The 21,248-nt window shown below is 51.4% G+C and overlaps 1 protein-coding gene and 1 long non-coding RNA gene across 9 annotated transcripts in view; one reads left to right on the top strand and one right to left on the bottom strand.

Annotated features, from left to right (window-relative positions):
• LOC123577752 (BTG3 associated nuclear protein) overlaps window positions 1-21,248 on the bottom strand; it is a 112,563-nt gene that overhangs the window by 62,249 nt on the left and 29,066 nt on the right. For all 8 annotated transcript variants that reach the window (XM_045439951.1, XM_045439948.1, XM_045439950.1 and 5 more), the window contains exons 3-4: window positions 17,446-17,537; window positions 15,846-16,045 (exon numbers count right to left, since the gene is read on the bottom strand). In XM_045439951.1, the coding sequence (XP_045295907.1) occupies window positions 15,846-16,045; window positions 17,446-17,537 (292 nt within the window). The remainder of the gene's footprint in view (window positions 1-15,845; window positions 16,046-17,445; window positions 17,538-21,248) is intronic.
• Window positions 17,502-18,173, top strand: LOC123577755. Its single transcript, XR_006702068.1, has 2 exons — window positions 17,502-17,612; window positions 17,968-18,173. It is a non-coding gene; the product is annotated as an uncharacterized LOC123577755 (long non-coding RNA).

Here is a 21,248-nt window from a genome sequence, read left to right as displayed (position 1 = left end):
CCTGGTGGATGAGGTAAACTGCAGGGCGGGGCGCAAGACGGGAACGAACTTCCAAAAAGCAAAAGGAATAGGGTGAAATTCAACTGTGGAAAGCTTATTCATGGGATGCTTTTAAACGGGTAATAGTATTCATACCATAATGGAAACATTTAAGAAAACAATGAATGCATTCTGTTTTTAAATTTCAAGGTCACAATATGCCAGAAATTATACCCTTTCGACTAATGCAATGTACTTGTATCGACCTCAAATTGTATAAGAAGAATATTTCATTTTTCAAAAATTAAGGAACATCCGTATCACACGAGGAAGAATGCAGTAGTCATCTGAGGGCTGATTATAGGAAAACTGCCACAAGAATGTAAATGTCTTGCCTGGGCTGAGTTACAGTCCCCAATTATTCAATCAGATACTGATGTGCATCTGCTGTGAAGCAATTCTACAGATGGATTAAAAGTCCCAACCGGCTGACGTTAAATTGACCAGACGGGAGACTACCCTGAATGGACCTGGCCTGATCAGGAGAGCCCTCCCAAAGGAGGTTTAGGCATTCTGTCCCTGGTATTGGAGACGCCGGACAGCTCTTGCCAGCTGATCCCGATCTCCCCTTCCTGCCTACCTGCCCTAGACTTCAAGCATGCTTGGCTACCCCCACAACGGTAAGCCAACTCCATATAACAAATCCTTTACAGGGTGTGCTGGTGCACTGTGTGTGTGTGCGTGTGAGATCTCTGTCTCTCTCTCTCTCTCTCTCACACACACACACACACACACACACACACACACACACACATACACACACACACGGGTGCGAACGTATCCCCTACAGGTTCTGCTGTGAAATAACCATAGAAGTAACAGAAGTACCACATCAAGTCCTAGGTCCCCGGTGGCGACATCCCATAAAGCCTGCAGTACAGCATCAGAAGCAGGAAGTCAACACTGGGACGCTTCCGTCAACGCGACGGCAGTCCTCACTCGGACTCCGCCGCCAGTTTCTGTGCGCACGTCTGCACGCGTGTGCGGCTGTGCACGGATCGACCCCATGTGTAAACCCACGTCACTGTGCCGTCACCGTGCCACCGCTAACGAGCAGCGGCCTCATGCTGCCCCTTTAGACACATCCGGCCTCCCAGCCCCACCCCTGGCCCCCAGCAAGTGCTAACCTGCTCTCCAGCTACGGTCCTCACGTTTCGAGAACATTACAGACGTGGAATCAAACAGCTCATGAGCTTGGAAACTGGCTTTCTGTACTCAGCGGAAGCCCCAGATCATCCAAGGGGCAGAGCTACCACCGGTTCAACCGGCGTCATTGCTGCGCAGTTTCCCACGGCACAGGGGTCTGTGAACCTTTAACTCCAGAAGGGCATAGGGGGTACTGGCAGGTTTGGGCTCTTACAAATACGCTGCCACGGACATCCCCGTAGAAGTCACGAACCTAAGTTTTCATCTCTCTGGGAGAAATGCCCAAGAATGTGACTGCTGGGCCCTACGGTAAGTACACGTTTAGCTTTACAAAAAACACCGCCAGACTTCTCCGGAATGGCTGTACCTTTCACATTCCCACCAACAAGGGATGAGAAATCCAGTTTCTCCGCATCCTCGCCAGTATTCGGTGCTTTTCGCCATTCTGACAGACGTGGAGCGACACTCGGTGTGGTTTGGACTCGCGTCTCCCTGACGACTAATAGTCACGTGCCCGTTCACCACCCAGATCTCCTCCTTGGCAACATACCTGTTCGAGTCTCCTGCCCGGTTCCTAACCGGGCTTTTTTCCTACAGGCGAGTGTGCCGTCGGTCCCTGCCAGGTGCATGGTGAACCAGCATGCCCTTCCCATCTGCAGCCTGACTCTCCGTCCTCCTCACCGGTCTTCGTGGAGCAGAACTTGGTGATTTCCATCATGTCTGACACCTCCTTTTCCACGGGTGGTGCCTTCACTATCAAGTCTGGGGGTCTGAGCCGGGCCTCGGGCCCCAAACGCTTTCCCCTAAGTCTTCATCTACAGGTATTACAGTTTTGTATTTAAACGTGTGCTCCGGTTACAATTAGTTTTTGTTCCAGGTATGATGGGACACCGAGGTTCATCTCGCTTGTTCTGCCCGGGGATGTCCAAGTGCCCTGGCTCGTGTGTTGAAAGGCCGCCCTTCCCCACTGGTCTTCGACCCTCTGTCAAAGCTCAGAGGGGCTATTTCTAGGCTCTATGTTCCAGTGATCAATTTCTCTCTCCCTCAGTCATTTTGTTTTCTTTTTTTAAGTGTATTTTTATTTATTTTGAAAGAAAGATACAGAGCAAGTGGGGGAGGGGTGAGAGACAGAGACAGAGAATCCCAAGCAGGCTCTGCAATGTCAGCGTAGAGCCTGACACGGGGCTCAAACCCATGAACCCGTGAGATCACGACCTGAGCCAAAATCAAGAGTTTGACACCCAAGTTGACGGAACCATCCAGGCGCCCCAATCGTCTTGTTTTCTAAAAACTATATGCTCAACTCATTCTTTGGCAATCTTAAGTCGTTTTCTATGCCCTTACCTATAACCATATATTGGTTTGTTTTTTAAGTTCTTATTAAATAAAAACCCAAATTAAGTAAAAGGGAAAAGGGTAGACTCATAGACTGTCCTGTTTTAATTCTAAGATTATGCTAATCGCCCAAGTTGTATACTCTTGGGTAAAACAGGATCATTCAGAAGCAAAAAATGCTCTGTGATGTGGCCCAGTGACCTGTGACCAGGGGGGGGCACAAGAATCACTCACCCGTGTGCAGTGACTGAGCAAAGGGCCCTCAGGCACTCCCCCCAGGAGAGTCAGGGCAGGCAGGACTGCCCCCAGGGCTCCGCTTGGAAGGAGACACCCAATCCTCAAAGCGGGAGAGGGCACCACAGCGCCTTCCCTGCGCGGATCAGCGGTCCACTGCGTGGACCAGCTAATAACGTGCCCAGGCCCACACAGCCAAGCTAGATTTGACCCCAAATTCTCAAGCAGCAAAGGGGACATTCCAACCAAAACCAACATAGGAATGGTCCATAACCCACTATTCTTTGAACACCGTAATTTCCTGGGGAAACTAGGGGCTGCCCCCAGAGAGCCCACAGTTATTTTTTGTGTTTTTTAACCATTTTCCCAAGTGATTCTGATGGGTGCTGATGATTTAAAACAGGGGCATCTGGGTGGCTCCGTCAGTTAAGCATCTGACTTTGGCTCAAGTCACGATCTCACAGGTTGTGGGTCCGAGCCCCCTGTCGGGCTCTGTGCTGACGGCTCAGAGCCTGGAGCCTGCTTCGGATTCTGTGTCTCCCTCTCTCTCTTCCCTCCTCTGCTCACGCTGTCTCTCTCTCTCAAAAATAAACATTAAATAAAACAACAAAACTGCACACACACACAACCCCACAGAAGAGGCACAGACCTGCTGTGTCCACGGGCCCCACACAGCACTCACCCACTACATGGCTCACTCACTACAGATTAGCTTGGTACGAGGCAGCCCCTGCACAGGGGCCTTTCTGTCCATTTTCTGAAGGACAGACCCCAACTGCCTCGGTGAGTGCTCAGTATACAGTCAAGCCCGTGTGTATCAGATGTGAATGAATTCGAGAACGATTCTGAGTTAGTTCAGTCCTCTGGCTCCTGCCTCTAGACTCCATGGTCTCGTGCCGCGGAAAGAAAAGAGACCAAGACTCATGAGCCAGAAGAGAAACTTAGGAAGACGATGCCCACGGGACGGCCTGGCGCACTGTCACCCACGGAGGGCGGGGCGACCTAGAGTTCTGTGCGCTCACCAGCGTGAGCCTCGCACGCACCATGAGGCCTGGCTGACGGTACCCCCTGGTGAACAAGAAGCCTTAAGAGGATCGGGTTTTTAAACCTCACAGGGTCGGTGGGGCGTCTGGGCGGCTCAGTCCCTTCAGCTTCAGACCTCAGCTCAGGTCATGATCTCACGGTTCCTCAGATGGAACCCGCGCGGGGCTCCGCACTGCCAGCCCAGAACCTGCCTGGGACTCTCTGTCTCCCCTCTCTCCGCCCCTCCCCTGCGCAGGCACATGCGTGCACTCTCTCTCTCTCTCTCTCGTTCTCGCTCTTGCCCTCTTTCCAATAAACCAAAACCAAAACAAAACCCCTCGCGGGGTTGCTGAGGGTCAAAGAACCCAAGCGCTCATATGCATGACCTCTCTCACAGCAATCTTCACATACTGTCTTATTCCCACTGTACTGATGAGGAAGCTGGGAGAGGGTAAGAATTTGCCCAAGGTCTCACCCCTTAGAGGTGACAGAGCCTGTCACCAAGCACCTCTCAAGCTCTTAGCCACTTGTTAGTCAAGACCAGAAATACTCCTTTATTTCTGTCAGCCTTTCAGTGTTGCATATTTTCACTGTTTTATTCCGATGGCTTTACAACAAAGTATCTTCAGCTTTCAGAGATGTCATGGCAGACATTTTCCAAGCTATGCTTACAAAGTGACCTTCAACTTCTCTTCTGTTTCAGGAAATCGCTTTGTGACCGTGTTAAAAGTCTCTGTACTCATATTTTAAAACATCAACATCTCTGTCCCCTTAGCTCATCGTTCACACAAAATGGACCATCATTTGAATATACGCCAAGGGGCTCTATTGAAGTCTATGCAAAAAACCTAACAAACCACCAAAATAAAAGACCTGAAAAAAAATCTTGAAAACCGTAGGTAAGTTTTAAAACACCATTTTAAAAGTGGTGTTTGCCACTTTTTATTACAAAGGAAAACAGAAAACAAGCTGGTTTGAGCCAGAGAGTTTGAGGACCACAGAGTGGCCGGTGCAGGTGGGCACACAGAGAGGAGGAGGGGCAGGGGTACGCAGGACAAAGACCAGCCAACACCGGAGAGGAGCTCAGCATGTAGTGTGCAGAGAGAAACACACACAGACCTCGGGCAAAGAGGACAAAATGACATCAAGTCAGGTGGACCCAGAGTTTGCAAATATTATTTGGAAGAGCCCGATGTCAGAGCTACGGAAACTCAGAGAACTTTACAGAAACTCTAACTCTGGGGTGCCTGGGTGGCTCAGCTGGTTGAGGGTCTGACTCTGGATTTTGGCTCAGGTCAGGATCCCAGGGTCCTGGGATCGAGTCCCCCACCAGGCTCCGCGCTAAGCGGAGATTCTCTCCCTCCCTCTGCCCCTCTTCCCTCACTTGCATGTGCACTCTCTCTAGATTAAAAAATTTAAAGAAAGAAAGAAAGAAAGAAAGAAAGAAAGAAAGAAAGAAAGAAAGAAACTCTAACTGTGAACTAGCTAAAACCTCATACAGATTTCAGTGGCTTATAATCATATTCCGAATGTACACACAGACACACACGTGCACTTGTACACACAGAAAACTTATGTTGTGTCCTCACAAAGAGGTGGCAAAAGAGATTAATGTTTGGAGCCGGCTGAAGCCAAAGGAAACAGCATGCTGATTCGGGTCTGAAGCCGTTGCCAGCTCAGAGGGGATGGCCGCCATCAACTAGCCAGTCTGCTGTGGAAATGGTGGGGCAGGGGGGTAGCCTCCCTCCCTACCCAAGAATTTTAGTGCACTGGGCTTAACCCAAGAGAATGCCTCTACGTTTGCTTCCTTGCAGAATGGGGTGCCCTGGGGAAGTCAGGTTTGTATGAACCGGTTTCCAGCTCCTAATCACCAAGGAAAACGTTCACAAGCACTGACTGAACTCGCTCCAGGAAATAAGAAACCAACGGCAGACAGGTCTGATCAATCGAGGGCGACACACCCACGGACATTCACTGCTGGGGGGACGCAGACACCCATCACCAAACGACTGCAGGACAGAGAAGAACACCCACGACTAGGTTCTCTGCCTACATCGTACTTCACGCAGGCAGGTGCGGAGAGGACGACCATCCTAGAAGAGACTGACTTATACGCCCAAAGGAAATCCTCTGCATGCATACTCCTTCCCCTAGGAAGTGCTGACGCTCAGTGAGTGACAGCCAGGCTCCGGGCACGGGAGAGACGCCCCGACCTCAGGGTGTCCCGTTCTGTGTCCCGTGCCAACCTTCGAGGGTGAGGCAAGACCGCACCTTCACGCAACGCCGCCCCTCCCCGTGCAAAGCGGGCAGCTCAGGTGTGGCTTCTCTTCACACAGTAACGTTCAGCTTTGTGCTCTGTGGCCGAGGGAGGAGGGACCTGCCAGAACATCAAAAAAACGTGGGCCACGTCCCTGCCTCCCTCGCACCCACAGAGGAGCCTCACCGGGCCACATTCCTCTGCCGGCCGGTCCTTCTGCCGTTCAAAGTAACTACTCGTAAAGTTCGGGGGAAATCTGAGATACTCATCTTCTTATTTTTGTGAATTATCTCAAAGACTTTCAACAAAGCAAGCTAGCAAAAATCTCGAGTAATTCCACGTTCTACTCGTAAGAAAACAGGTACAGATTCTCCAATGCCACACACACGCGCTCCCTCAGCACGCACTCTCCCACGGGCGCTCAGAGGCGCGCTCCTGCGCAGCACACGGGAACCGGGGTCGTGATGCAACGAACGGTGTGTGAGGTGTACTTACACACACCCGACTGTCTAAACCGTCCAGCGGCCAGCCTCAGACTTCAGTGACAGCAAACCTGGTGGGAGCAGAAGCAGGGGCACCGCCCTTAGTTAAAACGGTAAAACCAGACACCCCGAGGTCCTCACGCCCCAGAGCAGCAGGGGGGCTCGTGGCCACCACGGGCCCCCGCCCCCGGTGCACGGGGTGGTCCTATCTCGGGCAGCCACTAGGCAGCCAAGCCACATTCCCTCCGGAGCAAGCACGGCCCTGGGACCAGGGCTCCCAGAGGAGATGTAAACGGGAGAGGGGCCAGCATTTTTAGGAGCAGAACGTGCCAACCTGCAACAGTCAGCCCACGAGTCCGGAGGATTCTTTACCGCAGCTCAAGTCACCCAACCGACGTACCAAGCGTTCGACCTTCACTGAAATCGGTTTCGTGGGGTTAGTTCTGTTCTTTACAGGCTCAAGACTAAAAAGTCATAAAAACCAGGATCCAAAAAAGTATCTTAGGGATAAGAACAAATGAGCATTAAAAACTGCTTCCCAATATCTAATGAAATGAACACGTTCCTGGGGCGCCTGGGCGGCTCAGTCGGTTGGGCGTCTGACTTCGGCTCGGGTCATGGTCTCACGGTCCGTGAGTTCGAGCCCCACGTCGGGCTCTGTGCCGACAGCCCGGAGCCCGGAGCCTGCTTCGGATTCTGTGTCTCCCTCTTTCTCTGCTCCTCCCCTGCTCATGCTCTGTGTCTGTCTCAAAAATAAATAAAAACATTTAAAAAAAAAAAAACACACAAACAAGTTCCAGCGTGAAAACCACCCCCCCCAAATAAGCAGCTGCCACAGAGAAACAGGGATATAACCTAATGCAGCAAACGTCGACCACGAGCTGCTTCAGGAGGGCTGGTTCTAAGCCTGCCTCGGCTCCCCAAGAAGTCACACTTGCACCGTAACGGAGCCCTCTGACTGCAAGCCGTCAGTCCCAAACCAGAAGGGCACACTGGTTGGGAACGCAGATCCTTTCTTCTTCCCAAGGAGCTGCAGGAAAATGGCTACCGGACAAGAACTGCTAGGAGGAAAAGCCGGACAACAGGAGGGACCCCCAGGGGGAGCAGGGGGACACAGAGCCGCGGGTGACACCACAGCGGTGAGATTCCGGATGCCCAGATCCTGTCTCTGCCGCCACTTTCCAATACAGGAGACGGCTGACTGGAGGACTGGTGTGGGGAGCACGCAAGACAGCCTGGAGCGCCTTGTGGTGCCAGAAAGGAAGGAAGTGCTCAAAACAAACCAAAATGACTAGCGGGGAGGGAGTGTCCAAGGACACAGAAGCCACCGCACGGCAGTCTCAGCCACAGAAGCTGGAACATTTGAGCAGCAAAACAAAGGAGTACTGGATTCCAACCCAAAGCGTAAAATAAACGCCCGTTGAGTCCACACTGATGTAAATGAGTGACGATCAAACGGGGAGGAAGAGATAAACCTCCTGTGCAGTACAATAACAACATACCCAAGAGGTGCAGCAGAACTTCCCACTCTTTCATTTGGGGCGCCTGGGGAGCATCCGACTTCGGCTCAGGTCATGATCTCGCGGTTCATGGGTTCGAGCCCCACGTCGGGCTCTGTGCCGACAGCTCGGAGCCTGGAGCCTGCTTCCGAGCCTGCATCTCCCTCTCTCTCTCTCTGCCCCTCCCCCGCTCGTGTGCTGTCTCTCAAAAATGAATAAATGTAAAAAAAAAAAAGAACTCCACACTCTTTCATTTGGAGCTGAGCTCAGTGATGTCCAGTGATGTCCTTCCCAAGAGCACAGGGGGGCAGAGAAGGGGGGCAGTTGGAACTTGACAGGGGAGGAATCTGACCAACGCAACCTCAGCCCAGTGATCCAAGACCACACCAGCAGACAGAAGTCACGGAGCCAGCACGCACCCTGGAGAAGGTGTGATGAGAATGGCACTTCGCCTCTGGGGTCTGCCTCTCAGACTTCGGCAACCCCAGGCTCATCCGGAGAAAGCCAACAGACAAATCCCAAGTGAGGGACAATCTATAAAACACCTGACGAATACTCCTCAAAAAATTATAAAAACCAGGTCTGTGAGATTATCACACACCAAAGGAGCCCAAGAAGACACAGCAACTGAATGCGATGTGGACCTACAGACATTTGAAAGGTAATACGTGAGGGACGCCTGGGTGGCTCACTCAGTTAAGCATCCAACCTCGGCTTCTGTCAGCTCAGGTCGCGATCTCACAGTTCGTGGGTTCGAGCCCCGTGTCGTGCCCTGTGCTGACAGCTCTGAGCTTGGAGCCTGCTTGGGATTCTGTCTCCCTCTCTCTCTGCCCTCCCCTATGAGCACGGTCTCTCAAAAATGAATAAAAGCGTTAAAAAAATTGTTTAAATAAAAAAATAAAAAATACGCCAATACTATGAAAAAGTATTATGTTAACAAATTCCAGGGTTTAGACAAAAACAAAATCCCTGGAGAATACAAATTAAGTAACAGTGACTCAAAAAGTTCCACGTTTATCAAAGTTCTGTATTTATTAAAGAAACTGAATTCACAATTCACTGGCAAACTGGATCAAACATTTAAGGAAGAAATAAAACTAACCATACAGAAGCATTAACAGAAAACAGACAAGAGAAGGCTTCCCAAACCATTTTTTTAAGTTTTTTTATGTTTGTTTATTTTTCAAAGAGCCAGAGGATGAGCGGGGGAGGGGCGGAGAGGGAGACACAGAATCCGAAGCAGGCTCCAGGCTCCGAGCCGTCAGCACAGAGCTCAATGCGGGGCTCGAACTCATGAACCGTGAGATCATGACCCGAGCCAAGTCAGACACTTAACCGACTGAGCACCCAGGCAGCCCTCCCACATAAATTTTTGAGACTCACATCATCCTAGTAACAAAGACAGGTCAAGAAAGAAAACTATAGACTAGCATACCCCATGAAAACAGATGCAAAAACCTTTCACCACATGTTAGCAAGTCGGTCCAAAAACACATAAAAAGGGTAATATGCTAGGACCATCAGGTTTATTATGAGAGAAATGCAAGGCTGGTTTAGCATTTGAAATCAATCAGTATAACTCACTGCAACAACAGAATCAAAAGGAAAAACCACATAATCATCTCAAGAAGATACAGAAAGAGCACGTCAACATTCAATTCAATGCCTGCTCACAGTAAAAGCTCTCATGAAATCAGGAATAGAACTTCATCAACCTGATAAAGAGCATCTGCAAAAGATTTACAGCCGACACCACACTTGACGGTGGAAGACTGGATGCTTTCACTCGGAGATCAGAAATGAAGTAAAAGTACAAAAAGGAAAAAAAATTACACGCTGAAATGAGAGATCCTAGCCATGGAGCAGACAGGGTGCCTGGGTAGCTCAGTCGGTTAAGCACCCAACTCTTGATTTTGGCTCAGGTCATCATCTCAGGGTTCTTGAGTTCGAGCCCTGCTTTGGCCTCTGCGCTGAGTGCGGAGCCTACTTGGAATTCTCTGTCTTCCTCTCTCTGGCCCTCTCCCCCCACACTCTCTCTCAAAAAAAAGAAATGCTAGAGAAATCTGATGACAAGTAAAACTCTCTTTATATATATAAAAAACGTGTATGACCACAAATACTTCCCTTTCTCTTAAGTCCTACAGCAAAACAACTAAAACAAAGTGAATTTAGAAACGATGCAGGATAAAGGTAAGCATAGAAAACACGGTACCCTTCACGACAGCATCTGAAAGCATGGCGTACTTGGAGAAAACTTTAACAAAACGCGAGTAAGAGCTATGCACCGAAAACTAGAAGACTGCTGAGAAATGAAAGACCAGCGTAAGGGGAGACGTGCACCGTGTTCGTGGGTCCAAAGACTCCATGGCGTCGAGAGGGCAATTCTCTCCAAACTGACCTAGAGATCCCAAGTGATGAGCTTTGCGCTATTCTACCACGAGAGAAGTACTCCAGATTAGCAGACGTGCACGATCTATTAGAATGCTCGGCTGCACGTTTAGTATCTGCGCTGCTTATCAGACTGTATCTGAGTCATCACATTAGGTTAATCACTCCGCCGGTTGTATGTGTGTAAACTGTGAGTTTTCCTTGGCTGGTACTCGGCCCTGACACGTACAGGGTACCCTCATTAGGTGACTAAACGTGTGCGGCTGTACAAAGGAGTGTAGACCAGTCGGCAAGAGAGATCATACGTCTACAAAGTTAAGTGGAAACATCGAAAAACTGAAAACTGGGTAAGGAAAGAACTGAAACCAGGCCCATCACGGCTAAAATCAAACCTTTTGTCATAATTCAAACAGCCCTATCTGGAGTCTCTCACATTCCAAAGCCTACGAAATGCTACGGTCCTGACTGAAGAGCTCAATGACCCAAGAGCGGAAACGCTCTGAACACGGATGACCCCTCACCAGGACTGCAAGTGTCCCGCGAGACCCCAGGAGGGGACCTCTCTCTACCCAGAAGCCACGAAGGCTCAAAAAATAGCCTTTCCACAAATATCCACCAACACTTAACACAAAAGGCCCTCTGGGACATAAAACAGACTCAGCAGCCAGCATGGTAGAGGGAATTTAAATAATTTCTTGATCAATAATCAGCTTAGAGGAAAGGAAAGAAAACCATTTTCTTCCCTCAGGTGTCCCAGAGGACATATCTCCCTGAAGGAAAAGATGATCTCGAAAAGAAATCACTTGTATGTCTGAGTATTACAAAGAGGCCCCTGATTTACTCCGATTGTTTTAAAATTGTAGATGTAGAAGTACACTGAAGTTTTAAAAGCACAAAAAAAAACTTTTCAAGCTTTAAAAATGAAAATCTGTTGTACGGCGATTACGTCTCAATAAAAAACCATTCGTGCATAAAAAATAAAAACATCTTGCTTTTAAAAATAAGAGACAAGCGCTTTTTTTAATTAGTCAATGTGTGTAGTAACGTGTCCTGTTAATGAAAACCAACCGGGAGCACGAGGGTTTGAGCTGCTGTCTGACTCATCACACAGGCTGGCCCCGTAGGGCACCGGGGACAAGCGGGAATTCTCCCACTCCAGGTAGGCACCGTGCGGGCACCGTCCTGCCAGCTTCCCGGCGGTCATCAGCTAGGGCAGCAGCCGCAGCTCAGCAATGTCCTACTCACTGTGCTTTCTCCAAATGGCACGGTGTGTAGCTTCAATGAAGTGCAAAAGAGGAATTTCTACGCTGATCTGCATGAACGTCCCCATCCATACACCCGACCCCTGCAGCCCACATTCTAAAATTTTTTTTTTAACGCTTATTCCCTTTTTGAGAGACAGAGACAGAGTGTGAGCAGGGCAGGGGGCAGGGAGAGAGGGAGACACAGAATCGGAAGCAGGCTCTGGGCTCTGAGCTGTCAGCACAAAGCCCGACGCGGGGCTCGAACTCACGAACTGTGAGATCATGACCTGAGCTGAAGGCAGACGCTTAACTGCTTAACTGACTAAGCCACCCAGGTGCCCCTGCAGCCCACATTCTAAAACGGAGGCCCTTCTGAAATGCGCAGAGGGCCTGCCACAGCTCCTCAAGGAGCACGTCAGCAGTCAGCCACTCCCAACGTCGACACCAACGTGAGAGGAGCTTTAGAGGTAAAGCCTCAAGTCGCTACACCTAGAACCACAATTAAGCAAAATCCACATTTATGGTGCACTTCCAAGAAAGAAAAGCACCTACCTGCAGCACCTCGAGCGTTATTTTCCCCAAGAAGAACACCGTCATTGGAGGAAACCTATCCCAATACCCTCACCGACAGCTTCATTACAACGGTTAAGCTTGAGCATCAAAGAAAAAGGTTTTCTTTCATTTCTTTTTCTTGGACTCATTTAAAGAATCTCATTCGGGCGTACAATCTGAAAATCTGGATCCTAAATCGCCACCTGGAGCTGGCAGCGCTCTGCCGCCTTCTGCCCCCCAGGGAGTAAAGAGAACAAGTAACTCTCAGAGCTAAGAGCACGGTCTCGAGAAAGGACCAGCAGATGAGCGGGCGCATCTCAGGATGCAGACACCGACTTAGCTGCGCACCGCGGCTTCGGGCTGGCTCTGGGCCTCAGGCAGCCTCTCCAAATGGAAGGGCGAGCGGGGTTTCAGACGACGGCTTCTCACCCACCACCCGATTGCTCGTTAACTGAAAAGACCTTTGAAAGGGCCCCCATCTGTCGGGTTCAATTACACTCAGACTTCCCCACGAATCATCCACAATATGGGCCTGAAAAATCTTAAATTAAAAGCATATGATTTACATCTAAAGTAATCCAGAACTTAAACGCTTCTAACTTATATTTTAAATATCTGAGGCCCAAAATAAATAATTGGTAAAAGTACTCTGTTACTCAGAATGTTAATCAATTTTTAATTTATCTTGGAGACTTTCCCTTTTCTACGTCCCACTCACTACTCGCATTTCATACGCACAATTCTCATTTACTTACGGTTTACAAATTTGTAACCTTCTCACTAAAATATACACTTTTTCCTCTGATCTACTGTAATTAAATTCTTCTCCCTTACTTCTCCCCCAAATTTCCTGTCAGCAGCTTTCAACTGTTGTCTTAATTCTTTAAAAATCATTCATATACATATGACTTAACGCCACGCTTAGGAGAAAACAGAAAAAGGACTGTTCCTTTCTGACTCTTACACCAGTTTCTACACGTAACTGTTTTACGAAAAACATTCACAAATCTTGTGTCAAGACACAGTAAGTGCGCTCTCTGGCGGGTTGATTTTATGTTACCGGTACAATTACTCAAAGCCAGAAAACCTACCTGATTTGGTTTAGCCAGATCATCTATCTGACTCGGTATCAGAAAGCTTTCCTTCTAATTTACCGCTTGTCAATACACACACAGAAAACCACAGCAGCTTCACCTCCTGTCTTGGGGCAGAACGAAGCACGGTGGGATTTCCACCCAGGGAGGCTGCCCATGGTGTCTCCCCACCAGCCCCGCGATGGAGAAAACGCTGAAGAAAGCTGAAGAAGCTGGTGGCTCCCTGCCGCCCAGAAATGCCTTCATCCAAGCGAGCCCCTCCGCCTTCGGACAACCCAAAGCCCAACAGGACACGGCACACCGGCCTGGAGGCCCAAATCCAAAGGAAGGGGTGCCACCCTGTCTCCCAGCCCCCACCCCCCAGCTTCACGGTGAGGGCCGCAGGAGACGGAAACGGAGCCCGTAAAGGCAGGCCCAGGTCACCTCCGTCTTGTCTTGTTTTTGAAGACGAGGAAACTGGGGACGGACGATTCATACCAGCACATGACTTGACCCAGGTCACTGCGCGGCTTCAGACCAGGGCAGCCCGAGGCACGCAGAGGCCTGTTCTCCCAGTAACACACCCTGCTCCGGACACAAAACAAATCCCAAAACAAGTGGCTCGCGGGTCCAAACCGCAGCGGCAACGGCACCCTTCAGACCCGGAACTCACCCGCCTGCCCCTGACGGAACTGTCACAAGGCACCAGCTGTGGAATCTGAACGGGCAGACTTCATCGACACTTGCCCTGACTCGTCAAGATTACCTCTTCCAAACACAGGTAAGGAAGTCACCCACGAAGGAGGACCACCCTCGGCACGGGCCGGCTGCTTGCTCCCAAGTCATTCTCTTCTCGTGCCCGGGAGCAGCAGTTCCCGCTGGAACTGCTGCGGGCAGGGTCTGAAATCCAGTGAGGTGTACTGGGTCATCACACTCACGAGACACCGCTGGCACTTCGCAGGTATGGCCAAGGAGGTTAAGACATCCTTCGGCGCGTGAGACACGCTCATCTAACAAAACATCTTCCTGCACAAACTTCCAGTGTCCCCGACACTCAAGGAAAATCAGGATTCTAACAGCTCTCTGAGCCTAGCATCTGACTCTATTCTACGCTCCAACACAAAATGTTCTCGGGGGATTTTAACGTAACAAACTTTCCAGGAATTCAACTATTGTTCGAGTCTAGAAAAAATTCCATTTTGCTTTATCTGAAAGTTCATCAAGAATGGCTCGTCATCTTGTAGGATTCCATCACCAACTAGTATTTGAGTTCCCAGTGTGTGTGGACTCACGCCACAGCCCTCCCCACCACCAGGACTCCGCATATGACGTCTGGGCATCTGGCCTGCTCACTGTCCCCTCGTGCATCTCACCTAACCGCTCACTTACGGAAATACGTGTTATCGTATTATACCCCACCGGCCTTTAATTTCTCCTTATGCTACAATTAAGACATTTTACTGGTTTTTCCAATATAAGTGTTTTCTTCACATCACATTTTGGGATAAGAGGGTATCACAAAAAAACTGCTCTGAAAACAGGCACTGGTTCTGCCAGGGTGGAGCCCCACGGCCTGCAGAGATGAGGGTCCACGAGTGTCTGCTGGAGGAAACCCACGCGGGATCTGGCAGGACACCTGCAAACACAGGGCCAAAGCCTGTCTCCGAGCAACACCACGGATGAGCCCACCTTCCCTAGGGACAGAGATCAGGCGTGGGCCACGTGGCATTCCAGACACACGAGGCACTAGCAATCACACCCACACAGCAGCCGTCCCAGACAAACTGGGACAAGTGGCCACCTTGAAAGTGAAGCGTGTTCGTGAGCACTCCCAAACCAAACCAGGAACCCCCAGTCAACCCCACCTGCCCCTTATCGCTGCTCCCATCCCCAGGGCACGTGGGCAGAACCCAGCAGACACTGGCAGCAAGGCGACAGCAAGACAGCCCTTAGCAAAAACGCTTCAAGTTCTCATCACCTGCAAGGACAAATTCTGCCGCCACCACAAGTGTGACTTTCTTTGGAGCCCCCGTGGGAAAAGACGAGATGCCAAGGCTGATGGAAACTGATGCCCAGAGCCTGAGCTTTAGGTCACGCCAGGAACACCAGCATCTAACTGGGCACCCTGGACAGAGACACAAACAGGCCACAGACGGGGAGACATCTTTCCAGTCTAGGTGAATTCTGTATGAAGTTTCAACTCACACGGTATAAAACTACCACAGGCACCGCTAGGTTAGACCGTGAGTGTTTTCAGAAGACACAGTAACTACCGATAGGAAGGAAAGTGCAGGATGCTCCAGGAACACTCATAAGCCCTGGCATCTGAGAACCAGCCCATGGGACACAGTAAAGGGAAGAAAGGTACACCTTCCAAGATCTGGTGGGCTGGCTGCAGAGGACACGCGACAGGCTGGTTCGTGCCCGGGAGCCGACTCAGAGGCACTCGGGCTGCACGTCACACGTGTGCTTTCCTCTCGCTACACCCGGGGCCAGGGAACCGAGGAGGGGACGCCAGCGTGTGCACAACTCCCGCCACCGGGCCGGCGAGGGGGCCCGCGCTCTGCTCTTACCATCGCACTTTGTTGCACGTCTGGGTCGCGCCGAGGGGGGAGCCGGCCACCATGGGGACTTGGATGGGGCTGTGCTGCTTGTTCGTGACCAGGTCCAGCTTCTCCTCTAACGACTTACAGGTGGCCTCCAGGGCTTGCAGCTTGGCCTCGATGCTATCCAACCGTAAGCAGATTGTCTGGTTAATGGAGTACAGGAATGACTGCAAGCGGAAAAGAGAAGACCCTCAGAAGGGACGCCGAGAACCGGAAGCAGCCACGTACCCAGATGCCGACCCCGGTCGCATCCGTTCGGGGAGAACCACCCCGCAGTGCCTCCGTGGGGGCCCCCTTCCCCAGGGCGTGCTTTCCGGGGCCGTCCCCGTGCGCCCAGGGTCCCAGCTCTGCGACAGCGCGCACGCGGTCTTCGGGACGCTGCCCTGCTGGCCCGAGTCGCCCACCGGGCAAGCGGCACACAGCAAGCGGACGGCCTGCCGGTGCCGGCCGGGCGCTTCCGAACAGCAAGCCCGCCACCCAGTGGCCGGCACGCGGCCCGCGCGTGCAGGGCTGCGGGCTCAAGTCCCGCCCGCCTCCCTGGGCCAAGGAGCTTCCCTTGAATTCGCTTCCCGCCAGGGGCGCTCCTGGGGGCGGGGAGCTCGCCCGCAACCAGTGCACTGCCTGCTGCGGGGGGGGGCTCGAGAAACCACCGCCGGACAGAACAGGAAGCGGTGTCCATCTCTTCTCCCTCCATTCCTGACTTTGACTTGGGACAGTAACACACACCTGCGAAAGACGGGCGCGGAACCAGGAGACGGGGACCAGGGACCAGGCTACGGGGACAGACCAGGGCGGGCACAGGGCTGGGGGAACAAGAGACCCGGGCGGGCACGGGGCTGAGGGGACCGGGGGGACCAAGAATGGCGACGAGGCGGGCTCTAACGGGGAGGGGCAGACATCCTCAGTCCCTGCGCAACCGAGCTCGTCTTCTCAAGGACCTAGGCGCTTCTGAAACCGCCTGCGCGGGGAGGCGGGGAGCGAGGGGGGCCACGTGATGAACACAGTCCGCACGCGTCCACGCAACCCGCTTCGTGGAGCGGTCACTGTGCCCACAAACCTCCTCACCAGAGCGGCCACTGGCAGGGAAGGCCCACCTGCAGCCCCTCCGAGGACACTCCCGCGGGGACCGGGTATGAGGACAGCACGTGAGGGCAGCGAAAGGACCGTGAGCGAACAGCACGGGACAGCTGGGAGGGGGCAGCGCGGGAGGGCAGCGTGAGAACGGCGCGTGACGGCAGCACGTAACAAGAGGGAGGGACGGCGCGTGACGACAGCACGTAACAAGAGGGAGGGGCAGCGCGTGACGGCAACACGTGATCACAGGGAGCGGGCGGCGCGTCGCGCCCGCGCTGCGCCGCCGCACGCAGCCGCGGCCCTGCGGAGCCCACGGTGCCACAGCGGCACAGGTGGGGCCCAGCGTGGGGTGGGGACGGCGTGGCGTGGCGCGTGCTGTCGGAGGGCGCGGAGCGGACACGGAGCGGCGAGGGGGCACGCACTCCACGCGGCAGGCGCGCCCCCAGCCGGCGGGGCAGGTGGAGGAGGGACCGCGGAGGCGCCGCACTCTCACCTTGATGGAGGGGTCCTGGCAGTTGATCTCCAGGCGCTGGCGCTTCAGGGCCGGCTCGTCGTCGTCGGTCACCACATGGTTCTCCAGGACCACTGAAAACCAACGGCGGGGACAGAACACACACTTGAACGTGAATGGCCGGACGGGGCCGCGTCGATGCTAAGCTAGTAAGCAGTCGGGCCGCCTTTCCAGTAATGGAGAAATAACGCAACCCCTTTTTCATTGTACTTGTTTCGTGTAAACTTAAAATTCTCAAACAGAAAACAGGCGCTCCCCTTAATCTCAAAAAAAAAAAAAAAAAAAAATGCAACACCAGACAAAGGAGTTCCCTGATAGGCCACCAACTTGACCTAACACCAAAACGACAGACTTCCCACTTAGCGCTTGCTCCGTTGAGCTGCCCTGTTGGAACGTCAGCAGGAGAAAACCCAAGTTAACACACATTTCTCTCCAGCGTCCAAGTCCTGTCTGTTGGCCACCGCACTGGAAAACCAAAACCGCTCTCATACTCCCTTTCCGTAGGTGTTTACTCCTCAAAACCGTCTCAGCCCCGGCGCGCGGGGAGACCGCCTCAGCTCTCCCTGCACTAGCCACCCGCCCTGTCCGCACCTCCCGACTCCCCCTCCCAGCTCCTCCGCACTCTGGGCCGGCCCGGGTGTGCTCGCCACCGCCTTCCTATCGTCCAGCATCCGCCGCAAAAACAACAGTAAAGGTAACACAAAATCCCACACCAAAACTGCCACAATCACATCGTCCCTGCAAACGCGCTTCTCTCTACCCCGGCTCCTCGGCCCCAGACCTAGTCAATCTGTAAGCGGGACACACTCACAAACGTAGACAGAATTTTAGGTTCGATGTTTGTTTTCCACATGATACGGTGAGGGCTTTTCCATTTTGCCCCAGTATTTCCTCCTTCTCGTCTTGCCAAAGTCACCAACCTTCACTGCCTAGTATACTTCCCCTCCCCCGTCCTGCGTGGTCACACGTGGACATAAACATGGTACACAGAATGGGGGTGCCACGGGCCTACCAACAGATCCGTCTGCATTTTTCCTCTCCACTTAGCAACGGAACGTGGGCAACCCTCCTGGCTAGTGGCTTCAATTGCTTTTCAAGGGCAATATCAGAAATATTACCAGTGCGTGAGGATACACAGGTGCGTGTGTAGGACACTGTCCGTATACATGCACACACCAAGACAGGTTACCACGGCACTTGTGGGAATAAACCATAGCACACAAACACTTCGGGGTATCATCTGTCTGCCTTTCAAGTGCACCCCACATTCTAGTTGAGCACCCCACGTTCTAGACGGACTCACCGCAACAGGCATCATCGTCCGCCTTGCTCAGACGGTGCTGTCTGACCACATCCCTGCTCCTCCCCCAACCGTCCCAGAACCACCCACCACCCAGCCATCTCTACTCAGGGAAATCCATCCCCCTTCCCTGCAGCCCCGTGCAGATGCTGGAACTCACACCAGCTCATGCCGTGATACCAGCCATGGCACGGTGTCTACCCCCCGGGCAGGTGCCTCCCCGCCCTTTACCCACAGAGCTATGCACAGATGTGGGCAGAGCACATCCTGCTGGCATGTGATTCCTCACCTGCTAAGGGACAGCTGGGGCAAGCACGGGGAAAGCCAGGTGCCCTGCCCCCACCTCAAAGCATTGACGCTTTGACAGGTTGTACAGACTAAGGTTCCAAATAAGATCTCGATTTTTTTTAAAGTGTCAATGCCTTTAAGCCCATACCTACTAGATGACTCCTCTCAAAACTCCAAAACCTGGAGACGCTGAATAGTCCTATGGCTCAAACGTGAACCTCTCATGGGTCCAAGGCAAGAGCTGTAAACTGATTTCCTAGAGGTAAATTATCCAGAGCTGTACCTTGCAGACCCTTACAGCCAAGGTCAACAATAACAGAAACATCTTGCTTACCAAAGGGCTTTGCATCATGCCCTGTGGATCCTGTGGAGGGAATGCCTCAGCCACCTCCATAGAAATGGGTGAGAATGGATTCTCATTCAATCAAGTAAAAATAGGAAAAATCCACGCCTGCAAGTGTTTGTGGTTAGCAAAACACGGGTTCTCAAACCCGAGTCTATTTACTCCCACTGGTGGGTGAAAACTGGTAGGTGAATTGTATCAGGACTGGAAGACAGATCCTGGCAACCGTTATTCTAATCCTTTTAGTTTGCTGAACAGAAAGCAAGTCCAGTGAGGCTGAGTGACTTGTCCAGGGCCACACGGCTGGTTCCTGTAACTACAGGAGAGTCCGTGCCCCACAGCAACGTCAGGTACCTCAAGGCTTTAAGCAAAGGGGCAGACGTGTAAAAGGCAGTGCACCCGCGGCAGATGACAGAGGTGAGCATGCCAGGATCCTAGCAGTGACCTTCTATGGACGTGGGGCTACAAGTTTACTTTCCTTCGTCCTTTGCTACATTTGCACGCCTTGCTTGCGCTGCCTTTTAGAATTCTGCTCGCGGTACTTTTAGATAGAAGAACTCCGTGTTCATTACAGCCGTGACTAACAACTGGAAGGGCAGGCCTAAAGAAGGCTGCAATCTCGGTCCATGCTAGACGGGCATAGTGAGTGTAGCCATGGCCCGGGGGCGGGGGGGGGCGGCAGGGAGGGAACATGAAAAGTAGAGGAACCTAAACATCTTTGTTTTCATACATGCCAATAAGCAGTTCTTCTGCTAGGATTTACTTCTACTTGCCTAACTACTTGTAAATTTCACAAAGTTCGTATTTTATGGATGAGGGGAAAAAAATCATCTCAGTCTTAAGCCCACTCTAAAGGCAAACACGTATATGCAGCATGGTATTTGCTGGGTGTGTGCAAGTCCTTTTGGACCAGAGATTGGAAGCTTTCTGCCTACTAAGGCCTCAGAGAGCCCCGTACACAATGGTCTCAAGAAACAGTAAACTATAGTTACCAGTTATTTAAGGAACAGAGACGGGATAAAACCAAGCTTAGAAATGGTTTCTCTGAGCCTACTCTGAACTATAATCTACAGAGAAACAATTTATTTAGGAAGGAAACTCTCTGGAACTTGAACAGTTCTAAAAAGGTTTAAAAATTATGTAATAGGAACATTTTCCTTTGGTAACATTGCAATGTGTGTTTTCTAAAGACACTGTCATTCACCTACCGAAATATGAAGACATTTTTAAAAGTGTTCTACAGTGATAGTGCTTCTGTTTTTCTTAGCTCAGTGGCATCTAAGGTGTGGTGCTAATGAGGCCAAGGTTCCAAGTTCCAGCTCTGAACAAACAGACTAACTTTCACAGACAACACTGTGGTCACACAGCTGCACTCACAGACTGTAACTTTGTTCAGTGACCTGCCAGGCTCTTGATCTCGCCGCCCAACAGGTGACAGTGGTTCTTACAAACAAATCAGAAGCAAAATAAGAGGAAAAGCAGAGCATCCCTCAAAAGAGGACCTCTATTTCTTTGTGACTGCTCACGTGATTCTAAAATCATTTATACTACTCTCTCCCTTCCAGAGCAGAGCTAAGTTCCGAATGAAGTTTTTTCAATTAACATATCAAACAGATCACAAAAGATAGACGTCTTCCTACTTCTTATGAGATTTCTGAAAATTCTCTTTTCTGTGGGGGAAAAAAAAGTCAGCCTTTCAATTCTATTATTCCAAAAAGAATAACCAGGCAACTGAAACACTCAGTGATTGTATCGTATGCACTTCTCATTTCAAACTTTAAAAAAAAAAAAAAAAGAGGGGGAGGAATTTACTAAGAAATCTTCTAAAACAACTGTGTACACAAAGCTTTTCAT

The sequence above is a fragment of the Leopardus geoffroyi genome, chromosome E2 (assembly GCF_018350155.1).
Source record: "Leopardus geoffroyi isolate Oge1 chromosome E2, O.geoffroyi_Oge1_pat1.0, whole genome shotgun sequence".
Taxonomy (NCBI): domain Eukaryota; kingdom Metazoa; phylum Chordata; class Mammalia; order Carnivora; family Felidae; genus Leopardus; species Leopardus geoffroyi.
This window is presented reverse-complemented; position numbering and strand designations above follow the sequence as displayed.